At 51.6% G+C, this 19314-nt stretch overlaps 1 protein-coding gene across 3 annotated transcripts in view; it reads left to right on the forward strand.

Annotated features, from left to right (window-relative positions):
• The first annotated feature begins 1250 nt into the window (after window positions 1–1250).
• Window positions 1251–19314, forward strand: part of LOC143823229 (vascular endothelial growth factor receptor kdr-like) — a 157571-nt gene continuing 139507 nt past the window's right edge. For all 3 annotated transcript variants that reach the window (XM_077309336.1, XM_077309337.1, XM_077309338.1), the window contains exon 1: window positions 1251–2035. In XM_077309336.1, coding sequence (XP_077165451.1) covers window positions 1939–2035 — 97 coding nt within the window. In that variant the 5' untranslated portion in view covers window positions 1251–1938. The remainder of the gene's footprint in view (window positions 2036–19314) is intronic.

Genomic DNA, 19314 nt, shown 5'->3' on the forward strand with positions numbered 1-19314 from the left:
CACGGAGGGTCAGGGATGCCAGCCTCCAGGTGGGGCCTGGGTATCTCCTGGAATTCCAGCTCCTCTCCAGACTGCAGAGATCAGTTCCCCTGGAGGAAAGGGCTGCTTGGGAGGGGGACTCTGTGGCCTTGGACCCCACGGAGGGTCAGGGAAGCCAGCCTCCAGGTGGGGCCTGGGGATCTCCTGGAATTCCAGCTCCTCTCCAGACTGCAGAGATCAGTTCCCCTGGAGGAAAGGGCTGCTTGGGAGGGGGACTCTTTGGCCTTGGACCCCACGGAGGGTCAGGGATGCCAGCCTCCAGGTGGGGCCTGGGGATCCCCTGGAATTCCAGTTCATATCCAGACTGCAGAGATCAGTTCTCCTGGAGGAAAGGGCTGCTTGGGAGGGGGACTCTGTGGCCTTGGACCCCACGGAGGGTCAGGGATGCCAGCCTCCAGGTGGGGCCTGGGTATCTCCTGGAATTCCTGCTCCTCTCCAGACTGCAGAGATCAGTTCCCCTGGAGGAAAGGGCTGCTTGGGAGGGGGACTCTGTGGCCTTGGACCCCACGGAGGGTCAGGGATGCCAGCCTCCAGGTGGGGCCTGGGTATCTCCTGGAATTCCTGCTCCTCTCCAGACTGCAGAGATCAGTTCCCCTGGAGGAAAGGGCTGCTTGGGAGGGGGACTCTGTGGCCTTGGACCCCACGGAAGGTCAGGGATGCCAGCCTCCAGGTGGGGCCTGGGGATCCCCCTGGAATTCCAGCACCTCTCCAGACTGCAGAGATCAGTTCCCCTGGAGGAAAGGGCTGCTTGGGAGGGGGACTCTGTGGCCTTGGACCCCACGGAAGGTCAGGGATGCCAGCCTCCAGGTGGGGCCTGGGAATTCTCCGGAGTGGCAGCTCCTCGCCAGAAATCGGTTCCTCTGAAAAAAGGGGCTGCTTGGGAGGGGGCACTCTGTGACCTTGAACCCCACCGAGGTTCAAGGATGCCAGCCTCCAGGTGAGACCTGGGGATCCCCTGGAATGACAGCTCCTGTCCACGCTACAGAGATCAGTTCTCCTGGACTGCTTTGAAGGGCAGACTCTGGGGCCTTTCCCCGACTGAGGTGCCTCTCAGTGTCCCATTCTGGGGCTGGCCACCCTGCCCCACCATCCCCTGCCAAGGGAGACGTCACCGAGGTCCTCCCCCCCCCCCCGCTCCCAGGGCCGTCCTTGCCGCGCCTTCTAGGGTCGGGTCCCAGCTCTGCAGGCAGCAACCCCGCGTCACGTCTGGATGCGCGTCGGCGTGCCCGTGAAGGCCCGCCGGCGCCAGAAGCCCCGTGCGCAGGAGCCGCGGAGAAGGAGCCGGGCCGCCTGGGGCTGCTGTCGTCTCTCCTTCCTCGGTCCCTTTCCCGGGGAAGAGTTCCAGCCTCGCCTCCGCCGTCCGTCCTGCCGTCGGGGAAGGGGCGTCGAGAGGGCAGTCCCGGGCCAGCCCCGGCCCTCCCGAGCGGAGGCAGAGCGGGGCGGGGAGTTGGGTGCCCGCCGACCAGTCCGGAGCACTTGCAGCCGGGCTGCTTCTTGCTGGGGCTGCCGGAGAGACGGGGCCAGAAGGTCCCCCTCCCTGCCTGCCTGCCCCCGACGGCAACACCTGCGCCTCCTGGGCTGGCCTGGAAGACCCTCCCCCGGGGAGGAGTGGCAGAGACCCCCCCCCTTGAAAAGCAGGGGGTAGCCCAGGGGCAGGAGGAGAATAAGAGGTCTGCAAAGCAACGTTTGTGTGTGGGGAGAACTTCCTTTTCCACTCCCGCTGCTCTCCTGCCCCAAGCTCTTCTGGTTGGGGCCACCTGAGCCAGAGCTTCCCTCGAGGGAGGAAAGAGAGGAAGGATACCTGGATCCCGAGGCAGGCAGAGAGGAGCAGCAGGGGGAGGGGGAGACCTGGGAGCCTCTGGCGCTCCAGGTGCCTTCCAGGAGGCATCTTCCTGCAGCATGGACCCCTCTCGGCCTCACCTGCGCCTGAAAATGACTCTTAGCCTCTGGATCACTTTGGCTCTTTTCCTTCTGCGGGGATCGCTTGGGCTCCAAGGTAAGAGAAACTCTCCTCCCCCGTTGACTGAGGCCTTTCCAGTGAGTTTGGTATTCTTTATTGCATCTTCAAAATCCAGGCTTTCTGGGCATCCTTTGGGGGATCTCTCCCCAGGCTCCTGCTTCCCTTCCCTCCGCCTGATTGGCCAAGCGCCTGGAATCGCCTGAGCTCACCGCCACCCTTGCGGGGGCCGGCCGGCCAGCCTGAGCTCTAGCCGAGGGCCAGGGCCGGGGCGGGTGGCATCCTCAGGACTCCCTGGCCGGATTGGCACTCGGCAAAATCCATCAGCAGCTGGCGTGTTGATCTTGGGAAAGGCTCCTTTCAACTGTGGCTTTGTTTTCGGCTCCTGGGTTTTTTGGGTCTGGCTTCAAGGCCTGCTTGCTGAGCCAAGACACACACTCCCAGGGCTATGGCTGGAAAGACAGAAGGCACAAATATGCCAGAGTGTTTGTTCTTCTTGCGCTCCGGGTCTGTGACTTGCGCTGTCTTTCCTGTCTATGAGTGCAGAGACATGGGGCCGGTCCCCGAACACAGATCACTTGACGGGCGACTGCCACGAAAATCACCCACATTCGCCCCCCAGAATCCTCCTTGCCTGGTTCCCAGTTCCCAATTTCCCTTTGCTTTCATTTGGTCTCCTCTTTCTGTGCTCGATTATCCTACTTTGCACTGCCTTCTGGGGCAGAATATGCTGGCCAACCAAGGGGAATAGTTAGCATCCTTCTCTTCCCCCTTCTGTGAAACAAGAATGCTCCACCATCCAGTGCTTGAGGTTGCCTTTATTCTCCAAAAGCAGCTCAAAGATCTGCACTAAGATTGGCTAATCCGGGCAGGCGGGAAGGCAAGTACCAGGTTGTGGTTCTGTGATGCTGCTTGCATTTGCCTGCGAAAGCTGAGAAGCCCACCACTCGCATCCCTTGGAGCAACTTAAGGTGCTCTGTCTGTGACGGAAGGCTGGCATTCCTGCATGAACAGAGTGCTTCTGGGGGCAGGTTTTCGGGGTGTCACTGACATGGCTGATGCCTGCACAGCAGTGTGAATTGAAGGTCCGAGGGTGTGGAAAAGCCAGGTTCAAATTTCTTCTGTGGCCAGAAGCTTCCTTGGTGATTTCGGGCAGGTCTCTGTTTCTTGCCTACATCACAAGGTTGTTGTATTGGAGAGGGGCAGGGAGAAACTTCCATGCTGCTCTGTGCTCCTTGGAAGAGGGCAGAGATAAAGATGTGCTGGGCAGAAAATGGGGGCTCAGCACTCCCCAGTGAGAGCGATTTATTTATCTGTCTACTGAGGAAGGGGCTTGGTTGAAAGCGGGTGAGTGGCTTATCCCAGGCACTCCACGGAGCTCCAGAGCTGGGATTTGAGGCCAGATCTCTCAAGTTCAGCTCTCTGGCTGCTGATTGTGCATCGCTGTATGGTCAGGCAGGCAGTAGTCATCATCACCCTCCATCCCCCAATGCCCTTGTTCGGGTAGGGGAGAGTGGTATTTTCTGCCATGTTGGGTATTTTTATAGTCTTTTAACGGGGGCTTTAATGGGGGATTTTAAGACTATTGTTACCCGCCACGAGCCTGTAGGGAGTGGTGGGAAATAATTCGAATAATAATAATAATAATAATAATAATAATAATAATAATAATAATAATAATAATAATAATAATAATATAATAATAAATGAGCTGTGCAGCTCTGCATGAGCAGCGTAGGAACAAGCTCTGGCAATGCCAAACGTCAGTGCAAGAAAGTTCCTCTTCCCCTAGGGTTCCCATATGGGGCTACCCAGTGGCTATGCAGCTCACCCTTGTGGAAAGGCTCCAGAAGTAACTCAGTGTCATCTCTGAGATGGTGCAAGGCCTTAGACCTAATTCAAACATGCTGCTGTGTGCATGAACATGAAAAAGGGACTTCCTTTGCATTTCTTCCCCTCTGAAGGGGAGAGATGAGGTGAACATCTAAAGTGCATGATCTAATGTTTGCAGAATGGACCCTGGAGTCTGTCTAACCATTGCATCATTGTGTGGGCCATTTCCCTGTGGCACCAATGAAATCTGCAAGCCATTCATGCATTTGTGTGGCCTGCGCAGTGCCCTGTATGAGGTTACCTGCATGGGGTGGTAAGAAGTATTTTCAGGAGCCCCGTACCAAGAAGCAGTGCCAGAAATGATTGCCAAAACCAATTTCCCTTTTACAAAACTGCTGCTTTTGAGGGTGAATTGTATGGCGTCACGTCGTCACTGAGCACCCACCACTTTAACACTGTGATAAAAGCCAGACAAACACAACACAAGCAAAGAGGAGGGCCACAAGGAGTTTGCTCAGACTTCTTCTGTGTCAAAGTTGGAACAGCTGAAGTAAAAAACATTATCTGATCAAACACATGTTGTGTGATGGATTTATGACTTTTAGTGGGTTAGTTGATTGATTGATAATATTTGGAAATCAAGGAGAAAGAAGGAGCCCAGATTGCTTTGTGTGTCAGAGTTCCCGGTGTGTGTGTGTGGGGAGGTCTCAAGCAGCAGTAAACATGCCAACCTCCAGGAGGGGTCTGGAGTTCTCCTGGAATTGAAACTTGTCACCAGAGGCTACAGATCCATTTCTTTGGAGAAAATCGCCGCAATGGAGGGGAGAGGGCGAAATCTGTGGCATTAGACCCAGCTGAAGTTCTCTCCCTTCACAAGCTCTGCACTGTTCAGGTTCTTTCCCCCAAATCTCCAGGAAATTCCCGATGCAGAGTTGGCAACCCTAAGCGGCAGGTCTCAGGCTCCAGTGGAGGAGACAGCACTGAGCTCTCTGGGCCAATGGGAACCAGCTTTGTATGGTGAGGCGGTTTGTAAACCAGAATTTGTCCCCACCTGAACTCTCAAGAGAGGCTTTCTTTCTCTCTTCGTACAGCACAGAATGCCTCTTCTCGGGCATCCCTGCCCACCAGTGGCTTTTAGAAGCACCTTGCATCATTTAAAACCATTTCAAAAGGCTTCCAAATCTGCTGCAGCATAATGCTCCTCATTAACACGTTTTTATCCAAGTCATTTCATTGGTCCACTAAGGGAATGCTCCAGCCCTTAGAATCGGAAACTAAGGAGATTTCTGCACCCTTTAAAAATAGTGAGCGACTTACCTTTCGTTGTTGTTATATTCCGGCCCCTCCATATGACATCACAAACATGCAGCATTTGGGCAGTAACCGGCCGGCTACATCCTCCATTTTAAAGTGCTAGTTGGTGAATTCACCAACCTATGTAGCACTCCCTAAGGGAGAGCAACCAGCAGGCCACCAGCTGAAGAAAGGTGGGGAGGCAGAGAAGCCCTGCTGGCTCAGACCAGTGAGGGTCCATCCAGTCCAGCATCCTGTCTCACGTAGGTCCACCTTTCAGGTTCTTTCAGCACTTTCTGTACAGGCAAAGAATCTAACCTGTGTCAGCCTTCGGGAGGGAGTGTCTGGAAACAGGGGACGCTACTTAGAAAACTGAGTTAGATTCAGGTGGGCTGCTGTGTTGGCCGGAAGTAGTAGAACAATGTATATGTCCAGGGACTCATTTGAGGCCCACGAAGTTTAATTCTAAGAGCCTCTTGTGGCGCAGAGTGGTAAGGCAGCCGACACAGTCTGAAGCTCTGCCCATGAGGCTGGGAGTTCGATCCCAGCAGCCGGCTCAAGGTTGACTCAGACTTCCATCCTTCTGAGGTCGGTAAAATGAGTACCCAGCTTGCTGGGGGGTAAATGGTAATGACAGGGGAAGGCACTGGCAAACCACCCCGTATTGAGTCTGCCATGAAAACGCTGGAGGGCGTCACCCCAAGGGTCAGACATGACTCAGTGCTTGCACAGGGGATACCTTCACCTTCAAGTTTAATTCTGGGGAGAAACTGGTGTTCAGGGGGTTACTGTCTGAAGACTGAAGTTCGGTGAGGGTGCCTAAGAACAATTGGCAGAGGTGACCTCCATGAAGGTGGGCAATGCCCTTTGGAACTAGCTAAGCCAATGGCTGGTAGGAAAAGCAGCATCACAGTCCAACTTCAATAGATCTTGAAAGTGAAACAGGGTCAGTGCTTAGAAATGAGACCACCAAGGAAGACTCTGCAGAGGAAGGGAAGGGCCAGCCGCCTCTGCTCCTCTCTTGGAAGCCCCTTGCAGCTGTAGATTTGTGGCCCTTTACACATCTGAAAGCCAGTGGCCTGGATCACCCCCACTGCTCCAGTCCCATGAGAGCTCAGGAGCGAAGCAGGACCAACCATGGGATTGAAAAGTTATGAGCGGGGCGAAGAGATGCACAAAGAAAAAAGCATTCTCTCCTGTTCTAAATAATGCATGAAATGAGATTTTAAAAGAAGGTGCCATAAGAGCAGGATAAAGCATACAATAGCACGAAGTCTGAGTCCAGGGGCACCTTAAAGACTGACAGAGTTTTATTCTGGGGATTAAGCTTTTGTGTGCATGCACACATTCTACATTTGGCATGCACACAGAAGCTTATCCCCACAATGACCTCTGTGGGTCTTCAAGGTGCCCCCGGACTCAGGCTTTGTCCTGCTGCTCCAGACCCACAGGGCCCCCCCTGGATCCCCCTGGAGACTTCCGCAGGCCCACAGAAGCTGATCACCGGAATGACAGGAACTGGCACGAGCCCCCGGTCACCAGTAAAAATAAAATGGTGACCTGTGACATCTGCAAGACTAATGGATGCCCCAGAGCTCCTTTTGGTTCTTGCTGCAGCCACAACTGGAATGCCTCACCTGCAGAGTTGCTGTGACCCCGAATCCCCCTTTAATTCTGATCAGTTTCTATCCGAAGGAGTCTCAAAGCGGCTTCCAATCCCCTTCCCTTTCCTCTCCCCACAACAGACACCCTGTGAGGGAGGGGAGGCTGAGGGACCCCTGAGATTACTGGAGAAGAAGAAGAGTTGGTTCTTAGATGCTGCTTTTCCCTACCCAAAGGAGTCTTAAAGCGGCTTACAATCCCCTTCCCTTTCCTCTTCCCACAACAGACTGAGGTGGGTGAGGCTGAGAGAGCCCTGATATTCCTGCTCGGTTAGAACAGTTTTATCAGTGCCGTGGCGAGCCCAAGGCCCCTCAGCTGGCTGCGTATGGAGGAGGAGCGGGGTAACAAACTGGATCCACCACTCTTAATGCTACGCCAAGAAAGTGCTGAATGAGCCTGAACCAGTAGGCACTTAGTTAAGTCACAGCTAGTCCATATGGGAAGATCCGGAGAGGTCAGTGGGTGTGAAAACAAACTCACTTCCCACAGGTTTGATCAAAGCATATCCAGGTGTGAAAGTCACCGAGTACCCCACCCACCCTCTGCTTCAATCCCCTTCTGGCCCAGCCTGGCGGGAGCCCCCTGGCCTAGCTGCTGTGCTCCTCCACCTGTCCCTCAGCATGAAGAAGAAGCAGACCGGAGCATAACCGGAATTGAAGCAATGGGGGCTTAAAACTCACCTAAACAAAGGGTCCCTTCCTGCTAGTGATGGCAGAAGCACTGGTTCAGGATCCATGCATGCAAGGGGGGAGGTGGGGGGGGGCTCTTGTGTTTTTTAAGCCCTCGGCCTAGCCATGCAGGGGCTCCTCTGAGCAGACAGGAGCGTTAGGGTCAGGGTGTTGCTCCGACAAGAGGGTGGTCACGCTTGCCAGGCTCTGCTGGGGAGGGTGGGGGTGGGGACCATTTAGCCAAGATGTGACCTGTTTGCAGAGTTCATTTCGGTTTCCTTTATAGACACCAGCTATTTCAAAAATGTTGTCGACTTAATTGGTTGGGATTTTCCTAGATATGGTTCCAATTACAATGCTGGGGGCTTTTAGAACTCTCTCCGTTGAGTGCTGGGCGGGAGGAGAAGGCACCCAACCGGGAAGTGCCACCAGGTGGCACCAGGTGGCACTTCCCCCTGCGCACGCTTTGCGGAGGGCTTTCCTGCCTCCTGTCCCAGGGTGTCCTCGCGCATGGACTGTTCAGGGGCGAGTCACGCCAGCTGCTTGGCTCAGGTTTGGTTCAGGTTTAGTCGCTGGCAAAGCAATAATACGCTTTGGGGCCGTTTACGAGCAAGGCAGAGAGAGAGAACTGTAAGCCCCTCCGCCAACGGTAGCCCGTGATGCAGTGCCTCTAAAGACGGAAGTTCCCCCTCAGGGCCTTACGGCAAAGAGCCACAGTCCTCCATGAATATGGGTGTATGGTGCCATCGAAACACAAACTGTGGCAAATGCCCCTGGGGATTTTCAAAGCAGGAGATAAGCAGAGCTGGTTGGCCGTGTCGTGCCTCTGCGTAGGGATCCGATCACCGTTCGCTTCTGGGATCTGGCAGGACTGCGGTAGTCCTCTGCTCAGGCTGGCGGAGGGACTGGCTTTGCCCCCTTTCAAAGGAAGAAGAAGAAAGAGGCACTCGGCATAGTGTGGGGGCATAGATGCTTCGACTCATTTTGCAAACAGGTCCAGGAATTGGTACCAGCGACCCAAAAGGGGCATAAAGCATGTAGAGGCCGCGCATGGGGCTGGGCTCTGCATGGCCTCTGCTACAGAAAGGGCTTTCCCATCAGGCAGATTTCACGTGGTGAGAATGAGGACGGTTTCACAAACTAGGCCGGGGATAGAGAAGGCGGAGAAATACTTTTCTTCCCCTCTCACAAGACGAGAACTCGCGGGCACTCAATGAACTGAATGAGCAGCAGGCTTAGAACAGATCGAAGGAAGTCCTTCTGCCCCCAAAGAGGAATGGACGTGTGAAATCCCTGCCACAGGGAATGGTGGTGGCTGCAAGCACAGAGAGCTTGGGATTGGGCCAGAAAGTGGAGCAGAGGACCGGCAGGGGCTGCGAGCCACAAGGTTATAGGGAGAACATTGGGGCAGGGATGCTCCGCATTCTAGGTGCCTGGGGGGCAGCACTGTGGGAGGGCTCCTGGAGTTCTGGCCCCACTGGTGGACCTCCTGATGGCCCCTGGGTTTTGGCCGCTGTGCAACACAGTGTTGGGTTGGATGGGCCACTGGCCTGACCCAACCTGGCTTCTTTTGAGTTGTTATTCTTTAGCATCGCGTGAAGCCCCACCTCTGGCCAAAGGAGCTTCCCATCTACCTTCTGACAGCAGGGGGTGGAGGCAGTGGGGAAGAGACAGGCAAGAGAACGAGAGGCATGCTCAACGTCCAGGGCAATCCCTGATATCTGCGGAGGAGCCATGCAGGGCTTCCCCTCTGCGTAGGCACATCCTTATCCGCCGTGTCCTGCTTCCTGCACGCAAGCCTCAGGGCCCCAGAGGACGAGCCAGCAGCCCCCATCCGATGAAGGACGATGTTTGAGTTGCAGGCTGCATGAGGGAGACCACTTTTTCCAGAGATCAAACCTTTCAGCTCCGAGCAGCTCCCGTTAGCCTCCTTCAAAAGGGGTCCCGGGACTCATTAGTGGAGACCGAAAAGTCAGAAGCTCTTTCTTGGGAGGGGGGGGGGTGAGGAGGATTCCCTTGAAGTTCCTTGCCCTTGAAAAGTGCTTTGCACGCTTCTGGTCCCCTTGCGGTGTCAGCCGACACTTCGTTAGAAGATCACCACTTGCAGGCCTCGGTTGTGTCTCTTTGTTGTCGGGGCCATTTTTATTTGATCCTTCCGCTCCTGTCAGTCTCGGCCAGGCTCAGACAGAGGGCTGGGCCGCCTCTGTGTCTACACGGCTGCTTATGGGCAGAGCATCATTCTGTTCACTCAGCGGGAGGCACGCTGGTGTTTAGAAATAGAATAAAATCAGGGTCCAGCAGAGGCCCCTTTAAGACCAACCAAGATTTATTCAAGGCGAAAGCTTTTGAGGGTAAGCCCTCTTCCTCAGACTATGAGAAAACCATTCATTTCTTCAGATAAATCTCAGATAGATCTTGGTTGGTCTTCAAGGTGCTCCTGGACTCTGGCTTTATTGTGCTGCTTCAGACCAACACGGCAACCTGTTTGAATGTGGTGTTAAGAAAGAGTGCAATTTTTTTAAAATGTCTGGAATTACATCCTCCGTGCTGGAACCCTCTCCTTGCCTCCTCTGTCCTCTCCTTCCCGTCTCCTCCCCAACAAGCTATCATCTTGCCGGCAACACCTTGATCTCGGTCATTAAAACTGACACAACAGTGTTAAATTGAGATTTTATAACTCTTAATCTGGTTTTATCAACATGAATTATTGTTTTGTTAAGTTCTTAGACTGTGCAAACTGCCCCGAGACAGGCAACCAAGATACATAAATCTTGAAATAAATAAATAAAACAAACTTGGATGAACTTGCTTACTGTTGTGTACTTCAGGGAACCCCAGTTCTGTTGAGCCTGGAGGCACTTTTGAAATTGTGGTTGTATGGAATGGGGGCCACCCCAATGTGTATACCACGCACCAAATATTGGGAGGAGCCAGCTTGGTGTCGTGGTTGGGAGCGTGGAGTTCTACTCTGGCAAACCAGGTTTCAATCTGCGCTCCTCCTCCACATGCAGCCAGCTGGGTGACCTTGGGCCTTGGGCCCGCCACGGCACTGATAGAGCTGTCCTGACCGAGCAGGAATCTCAGGGCTCTCTCAGCCTATGTCGTTCTGCTGGTCTTGGGAAGAACTGAGGCAGAAAGTTCTGTTCCGTTTTCAAAGCGCTTCGGCCAGTCTGACCTCCTTGCAGAAGGATGTCCCCCCCCCCCCCAGTAGGCTAAACTGTCTTCATTCGCTGGTTGGTTGAATATTTTACCCACAGTGTGTTTATTTCTCTGCTGGGCAAACAGAGAAAACAGTGGGATTTGCCAAAACCAACACATCTCAATGATTGTCTGAAAATGCCTTTTCATTTAGGCACATGCTTGTTCGGGGACTTTTTTGGGTGCAGCAAGAGAATAAATACCCCACCTACCAAGGAGCAAGGCAGTTTCCAGGCAAACATATGGAGATGTTTTTGGTCAACAGATGGCACATGAAAATGCTCACCCCATGCCCATTTCGGCTACAATGAGCTGGGAAAGGGAGGCAGGACTGGAGAGCCAATGGAAGAAGCAGGTCAGAAACGTGCATGATAAGAATCGGGCCCAGGAGCCAGGCTCCTTGCTGGGCAACGCAGCTGTACAGACTCATTTGGCATCACTTTGAGCCCTGGGAGTCTTGTGCAGGACAGAGGCAGCATGGTGTAGTGGTTAACAGCGGCAGCTTCTGATCTGGCGAGATGAGTTTGAGTCCCCACTCCGTCTCCATGTGTGGCCAGCTAGATGACCTTGGACCAATTACAACCCCGATAGAGCTGTTCTCACAGAGTAGTTCTGTCACAGCTCTCTCAGTCTCACCTCCCTCAAAGGGTGCGTCTATTGTGGAGAGAGGGAGGGAAGGTGCTTGGAAGCTGCTTTGAGACTCCAGGCAGTGAAGAGCGGCGTATAAAGCCCAGCTCCTCTTCTTCATAACTAAGATATTTTCTCAGGTTGCTGCTGTGCCCAAGGCAAGTTACACGGAGACGCTCTTTGGCCACACCAGTGTCAGGTTTCAGCTGGGCCTGAGATGCTCCTGCACTTTGGCTCCTGCCATGTAAGCAGCAGCGCCTTTCTCCTTTCTCACACCTGCTCTTGCTCTCTCCTTATTGCAGCATAACCGCCATGTGCATTTAACTATCTGGTATTAACTGGCAGGCAGCCATAACTTGGGATCTCCCCGTTTAATAAATCAAGAAACTCATGAATTGCGTCCTCCTACCCTCACTTTCCCAACGCAGTTTTGCATTGTAACTTGCACGCTTGTAACTTTCTTGAGAGGAGGGTATCAGTACAAAGGACTCTTTCTATGATTGTGACCAAATCATATATCCCTGGATAGCTGCTGCTGCTATTGTAGGTCTGCTCTGTGTCTATGAGCTGGTGTGGCGGAAGAGTTAGTTTCAGAAAAGGCAGGGCCTGCATTTGGATCCCATCACTGCTGTGGATGGCCACAGGATTGGAAAAGGTCAGTTTACATTCCAATCCCAAAGAAGGGCAATGCCAAAGAATGTTCAAACTACTGCACCATTGCACTCATTTCTCATGCTAGCAAAGTTATGCTCAAAATCCTACAAGTTAGGCTCCAGCAATATGTGGACCGAGAACTTCCAGAAGTACAGGCAGGATTTCAAAGAGGCAGAGGAACTAGAGATCAAATTGCCAACATACGCTGGATCATGGAGAAAGCTAGGGAGTTCCAGAAGAACATCTACTTCTGCTTCACTGACTATGCAAAAGCCTTTGATTGTGTGCAGCACAACAAATTGTGGCAAGTTCTTAAAGAGATGGGAAAACCAGAGCATCTTATTTGTCTCTTGAGAAATTTATATGCAGGTCAAGAACTGAACATGGAATCACAGATGATACCACTCTAATGGCAGAAAGTAAAGAGGAACTAAAGCGCCTGTTGATGCGGGTGAAGGAGGAGAGTGCAAAAGTTGGCTTGAAACTCAACATCAAGAAAACAAAGATCATGGCATCTGGCCCTCTCAATTCCTGGCAAATTGATGGGGAAGAAATGGAGATAGTGACAGATTTTATTTTCCTGGGCTCCAAGATCACTGCAGATGGGGACTGCAGCAAAGAAATTAAAAGACGCTTGCTCCTGGGGAGGAAAGCTATGGCAAATCTAGACAGCATCCTAAAAAGCAGAGACATCACCCTGCCAACAAAAGTGCGTTTAGTCAAGGCTATGGTATTCCCAGTTGCAATGTATGGCTGCGAAAGTTGGACCATAAGGAAGGCCGAGCGTCAAAGAATTGAGGCTTTTGAACTCTGGTGCTGGAGAAGACTCTTGCGAGTCCCTTGGACTGCAAGGCGAACAAACCGGTCAGTCCTAGAGGAGATCAGCCCTGTCTGCTCCTCAGAAGGCCAGATCCTGAAGATGAAACTCAAATACTTTGGCCACCTCATGAGAAGGAAGGACTCCCTGGAGAAGAGCCTAATGCTGGGAGCGATCGAGGGCAAAAGAAGAAGGGGACGACAGAGAATGAGGTGGCTGGATGGAGTCACTGAAGCAGTAGGTGCAAACTTAAATGGACTCTGGGAAATGGTAGAGGACAGGAAGGCCTGGAGGATCATTGTCCATGGGGTCGTGATGGGTCGGACACAACTTTGCACCTAACAACAACAACAACAACAACAACAACAACAACAACAACAACAACAACAACAACTGCTGTGGAAGCCTACCTTGCAGGGCTGTTGTGATTACATGAAAGAGTGGTGTCCCTGTTGGGGAGCACGGCACCAATTGAAGGGCTGTCTCTCTCTACTGGTGTTGGTTGATTCTTTTTATTACTATTAATTTATTTATATTTGTTAAGCACAGCATTCCTTCTACATCAAATAACAAATAGACAATCTGTACAAGATGACACCATTTACAAAAATAAAATAATGGTTTAAAAACATATTTAACAGCCAGCCCAACCCTAATTAGATACATTCCTATCATCAAAATCTAGTGCATTCTTAACATAGTGGGGCCCCAGATACTCTCAAATCTCTCTACATTTTTCTTCTTCTGGTATAATGTTAATTTAATAATGTCAAGGCTGTTTGTTACGTAGCCCCCTTTACTGCACTTTTGTTTATGTTTACCACAAAAGAAAACAACTAGGACATCTAATCTCTCTCATCATGTGTTAGAAAATGTCACCTTTCTTTTCTGAACTAGCCTCCTGTCCCCTTCTGCAGCTTTCTGAAAATGAGGTAAATGATTTACTTTCTTTCTTGTATCTGAGGAAGTGAGCTGTGACTTCTAAATAACTGTTTTTTTTAGTGTTTAAGGTGCCACAGGCACCTTTTTAAGGTCTGTATGTAAGCAGACCTATGATGGCCCATGTCTCACACACCCTTTCCAAATCACCAAGACCCAGCCTGTTACTCTTGGGTTCCTTTTGAGGATAGAAGGTTGAAATCTTGGAGGACCTCTAGGACTTCTAACAGTACTAGGACAGTATTAGGACAGTATTAATACACACACACATGTGTACACACATGAAGTGGCTTCTGTAAATGCCTCCTTCAAGTCACTGCTTCCTGTGTAAATTGCAGATGATCTGGCTTGAACAGCTGAGCTTCATTTTACCTTTAGCACACAGTTAATTTCTATTTTATTTGGTTTGTACATTCAAAGTTACAGGATTGAGACTGTACATATTTACAAATACCATGTGGTACAATACCTAGTATTGTATAGTGTTAAGACTCTTATTCTATGAGACCACATCCTAGGACCTCACTGGACCCCCATCCATGACATCGTCACCTGTGTGTCCCACAATGTGGGATGGTAAAAACTTGCCCACTCCCCCCCAAAATGTTCATATCCTTTAAAACAGTGGTCTCCAACCTTTTTATCATCGGGGACCAGTCAACGCTTGGCAATTTTACTGAGGCCTGGGGGAGGGGATGTAGTCTTTTGCCGAGGGAGGTCGCCACTGCTGCCTGAGCCCCTGCTCCGCTTGCTTCCCCCCCAGCGCCCCTGATTTCCCACAGCCCGCTGGGGGGTGCTGCCAGCAGCAGCTGCGCAGTGCCATGACAAGGGGGAGCCCCAGCCATGGAGGCCACCAGAGAGCACCAAAGGTGAGCACCGAAGGTGAGCTGGTGGCAGAGTGGCAGGGCAGCCCCCGAAGCAGCAGCTGGGGAGGAGGATGAGGAGGAGCCTGGTACCGACTGATCGACGGACTGGTACCGGTCTCAGGACCGGGGGTTGGGGACCACTGCTTTAAAACTTCTGACTAGCAGCCTGGTTTACATGTTCCTTTTAAACAGCTGGAGGGGCCTTGGGTTTCTCTCTCTTTGAACCCCTCGTGTTTTTCTGGCAAGGGAGTCTCAGCAGGCCTTTGGTCTTTTCTAAACTTCGAGAGACATGACTTTCCGTGCAGTTGTTCTGTGTGCACCCCTAGGTGAAGGGATGTTCATTGAGCAGCTGGGTCATGCCCAGGGCCGGGATTTTTGTTGTGCTGCAGAAATCGGAGTGCTTTTAAAAGTGCACGGGGATTCTTGAAAATAACGGAGGTGGGGAGCACAGGGCTTTTGGAGTACTTTGCTGATAAAAGCCCCCCCCCCCCCCGCTCTGCTTCCTTTTGAGACGCATGGGGAATGGCAGAAGCATATGGTCCCCAAGATTTCAAACTTTAACCAAACAATGTGGACCGGCCTGCAGTATGTAAAGGAAATGTATGGACCGTCCTTCTATTTTCAGACCCTGGGCCTTTGTCTTGTGTGTTTCCACGTGAGTTTCCTTAGATCTTCCGGTGTTTTTTCTTAAGTGTGGGAAAAATACTGCCAAGGAAGCGGAGAGAGGAGTTTTCAGGATCGCTGGGATTGTTCTTGGATTTGTGGGTCAAGGAAGCCTGACCTGCCATTACCTGCTCACATTTGTTTGCTTGCTCTTAAAAGGCGCTGGTGTCGAAGACACTGTGAATCAAAGGGGCTATTAATATTCTTTTTCTTTGGGAAGGAAAACTAGAACGCAGACTGTTTGGAGTCATAATTTTACTGTCTGAGACTTTGTGCCTCTGTGAAAATAGCCCGGGATTGAATTGGCCTCAGAGAAAACCCAGTTATCTAAAATCAGGTTGAGATAAATCCATAAGTCGCCTTTGACTTGACAGCAAAAGGAGGGGGGGGAAGGGGGCTTCAAAATCCAGCCCGGAAAATTCCTGGAGAATTTGGGGAGCTATTTTTCCCATTTTCTCCAGGGAAGCTGATCTGTTGCCTGGAGATCAGCTGTAATTTGAGTAGAATCATAGAATCGTAGAATCATAGAGTTGGAAGGGACCTTATGGGTCATCTAGTCCAACCCCCTGCTCAATCCAGGACACTCTCAACCCTCTTGGTCATCCACTGTCACCTGCCACCCCCTTGAGCCTTCCCAGAATCAGCTTCTCCATCAGATGGCTCTCCAGTAGATCTCCAGCGGCCCTCTGGAGCTGGCAAGCCTTGGTCTCTGCCAAATATGCAAGTCAATCCATGGGTTGTGCAGAGAGTTCAGTGACAGAACACCTGCAGTTCCATCTGAAGTCCTGGAAATGCTTCTGCTGCTCCAAGTAGGCATTGCTGTGCCAGAGCAAACCATGTTCTCACGCCGGACGTTACGCAGCCTGGAGTGAGCCGCGTCAAGGTGCCAGTGCATGGCTGGCTACACTGCCCAGCCGGCTGGAACGAGCCTCTGGCCACAGCAACGGTGGGTGCTTCATATTTCTGTGAGCTTCTAACAGTTATGTTTCCTGTATGTTCCAACAGGCTTGTGGTGGTTCCATTTCACTTAGCAGCTGGCTATGCTGAACCTGCCTATCTGTTGGATATACTAGTTTCCCTTACTGTGTTTATGACCAGCTAGATTAGCACATGGTTCCTCATGAGCCCAGCCCTCATATGAGTCTCACAAATCTCACACAGTCACCGGGGATGTTAGCACACCCAAGATCCAGCGCCGCTTAAGCTGCCCGACAGCCTCCTGAATAGGTTCCCGGAAAGCAAAATGTCCAGTCCATTCTTCCTTGGGCTGACGTGGCTTTGGGCAGCTTCCTGTGATTTGGCATGCCAGAAGGCAGAGTTTGGGAAGTGGGTGGAAATGTCATCTCTTAATGGTTTAGAATTCCTGGCATGTAGTCATAGAATCCTGGAGTGGGAAGGGGCCATCCAGGCCATCTAGTCCCGCCCCATGGTCAATGCAGGATCAGCCTCAGGCATCCAGGAGAAGGATCTGTCCAGCCTTTGCTTGAAGACTGCCAGTGAGGGGGAGCTCCCCACCTCCTTAGGGAGCCGATTCCACTGATGAACTACTCTGACTATGAACATTTGTCACCTGATATCTAGCCAGAACCATTCTACACATAGTTTTAAGCCATTCCTGCAGGTCTCATCCCTTGCTGCCAACAGGAGGCACTCCCCGCCCTCCTCCAAGTGACCACCTTTCAGATCCTCCAAGAGAGCCCTCCTGTCCCCTCTCCGCCTCCTCTTCCCCAGGCTGAACATTCCCAGATCACTCAGCCTTTCCTCACAGGGCTTGGTCCCCAGGCCCCGGATCATCCTGATGGCTCTCCTCTGCGCCCTCTCAATTTTTGTCCCACTAGCACATCCCAAAGCTCATATTGAACTTTTCCCCTCTGATGTCCAGTCTTCTTTTCTGCCGGAGGCATCTTTTAAAAATCCCAGCTTCTTCACTTTTGCCCTAAATGGACCGAAAAGTCTACTGCCTCAGCCGAGGGTCAGATTTGTTGGGCTCGGCTTGTCACCTTGATTCTTTGGCACTGCACTTGGACCTTTATTTGTATTCTCTGGAGGTCACGAAAATATCCTTGTTTGTTCCTCTGAAATGAGTCTTCCTGCTGAAAGGTCCCACCCAGGGACACTTTGTGGGTTTGTTTTGAATGAATTCTTGTCATCGCCTCCAAGACTTTCTCATCCCACGAGGAACTCTTTCCTTCCCCCACCAGATCCCAGAATGGGAACTCTGCCTGTCCTGCTCTAAACCTTGTATTGCCCTTCTATACTAGTGTGGTAAGATTTTCCCACAGTTGACTCTGGCGGCAGCTTGACTCACCGGCTTTTGGTTCGTTCAGGCCTAAACAGGGTTTGCCGGGCCTTGTGCTGATTGGCTGTGCCATCTTTCTGTCCTCCCAAAACAATTCAGCTGTTTATTTATATTTTAATTTATACCCTCCCGACAGAGTCAGCCTGGAGCGGCTCGCATCAAGATAAAAGAATAAAATACAACAATTGCCGTAAAAAACCCTTGAATTAATCCCCAGTAAAAAACTATATTTAAATGGACTCCGGGGAATGGCAGAGGACAGGAAGGCCTGGAGGATCATTGTCCATGGGGTCGCGATGGGTCGGACACGACTTCGCACCTAACAAGGACAAAATACTAAAACAATCTAAAATTGCCATCCGATGGCAGAGCCCCCTTCCTCCCCTTCAATAACAGCAATATCTGTATTTTGTGACTGCATTACAGTTCATCCCATTCTTTCACATTGTTCCCTCCAGATGAGGGGAGAATCTCTGGGTGGTTTGTGAGAAAACGCGATGAAAATGCCTGACATTGCTAAAGCAAGTACTTGACAAACAAATGAGGTAAACACAGAATGCCATTCAAATTCCTTTGAAATTAAAACAAGCTTTTCAAAAGAGAATCTGCTGCTTGGAGACCAGAAGGCACATTTCTACAGGCAGGGAGTTCCACAGGGAAAGTGTCCTGCAGAAGTTCCTCCTCTTCATGAAGTGCTTTTCAAGGGTCCAAAGTGTTTCATAGAATACAGTCCACAAGGGCCCCAAGATCTCATTCACACACGCACTGCTGCCCAGAAGTGTCTCTCCCATCCAGGATGCCGCTTCTCCTTTTTGTGACCCAGACAGAGAACTCTGCACTTCTCCTTGCCTAATTGCATCATGTTCTCATTGGCCCACTTTCCCAGCATGCTCAGATCTTGTTCAACTGGGGTGTTCTTCTTCTGGGGTGTTCACTACTCTGCCCAATTCGGTGTCAGCCACAAATTTAATGAGGAATACGTCCTCCCCCTCATTGAGATCACAGACAAAAATGGAAAAGTACCGGGCCCAGTACCCAGCCCTGGGGCGCCCCACTGCCCACCTCCCCCCAGTCAGCTGAAACACCACCTTCCCATGCAAAAATCCAGCCTGCAGCCCTTCGGTTTACCCATCTGAATATCCTGGGGAACCTTGTCAGGAGCCTCACTGACATCCAGGTAAACTGCACCAACTGAGTTTCCACCATCTTGTGAGCCCATCATTCCTCCAAAGGAGGAAACCTGGTTGGTCTGGCAGGACCCCTTGGAGACAAATCCGTGCTGGATCACCAAACTGTCCTCCAGATGACTGCAGATCCAGATGACTGTGGGGAGAGGAAGGGAAGACAGTTGGAAGCAGCATTGAGACTTCTTCCAGCAGTACCCCCTCCCCTCCTCCTCCTCCGCCTCCTCTACAGGCACCCTGTGAGGGAGGTGAGGCTGAGAGAGCTCTGACAGGACTGCTCTGTGAGAACAGCTCTATCAAGGCTGTGAAGAGCCACCCAAGGTCACGGAGCTGGCTGCCTGTGGAGGAGAAACAGAGACTCAAACCCAGCTCACCACTTCACCAAGTTGGCTCTGTAGCTGATCTCTTAAGGAAATGCTCTCTGGTGAGAGAGGTCCTTCTCTGGAATGACAGTTCCTTCCATTTCACTGAGCTCCTTGTGCTGCATGAGGGATTTTCGGTCTCTCAGCCTCAGCCTCGGGTGTAATGCCATCGAAACAAAGCAATGTGTTTTTCTTTAAAAAAAAATCAAAGAGAAACTTCTCAAGTGAACAGCGGCTAAACGAGCTGGGGCAC

This window comes from Paroedura picta, chromosome 13 (assembly GCF_049243985.1).
Source record: "Paroedura picta isolate Pp20150507F chromosome 13, Ppicta_v3.0, whole genome shotgun sequence".
NCBI lineage: Eukaryota > Metazoa > Chordata > Lepidosauria > Squamata > Gekkonidae > Paroedura > Paroedura picta.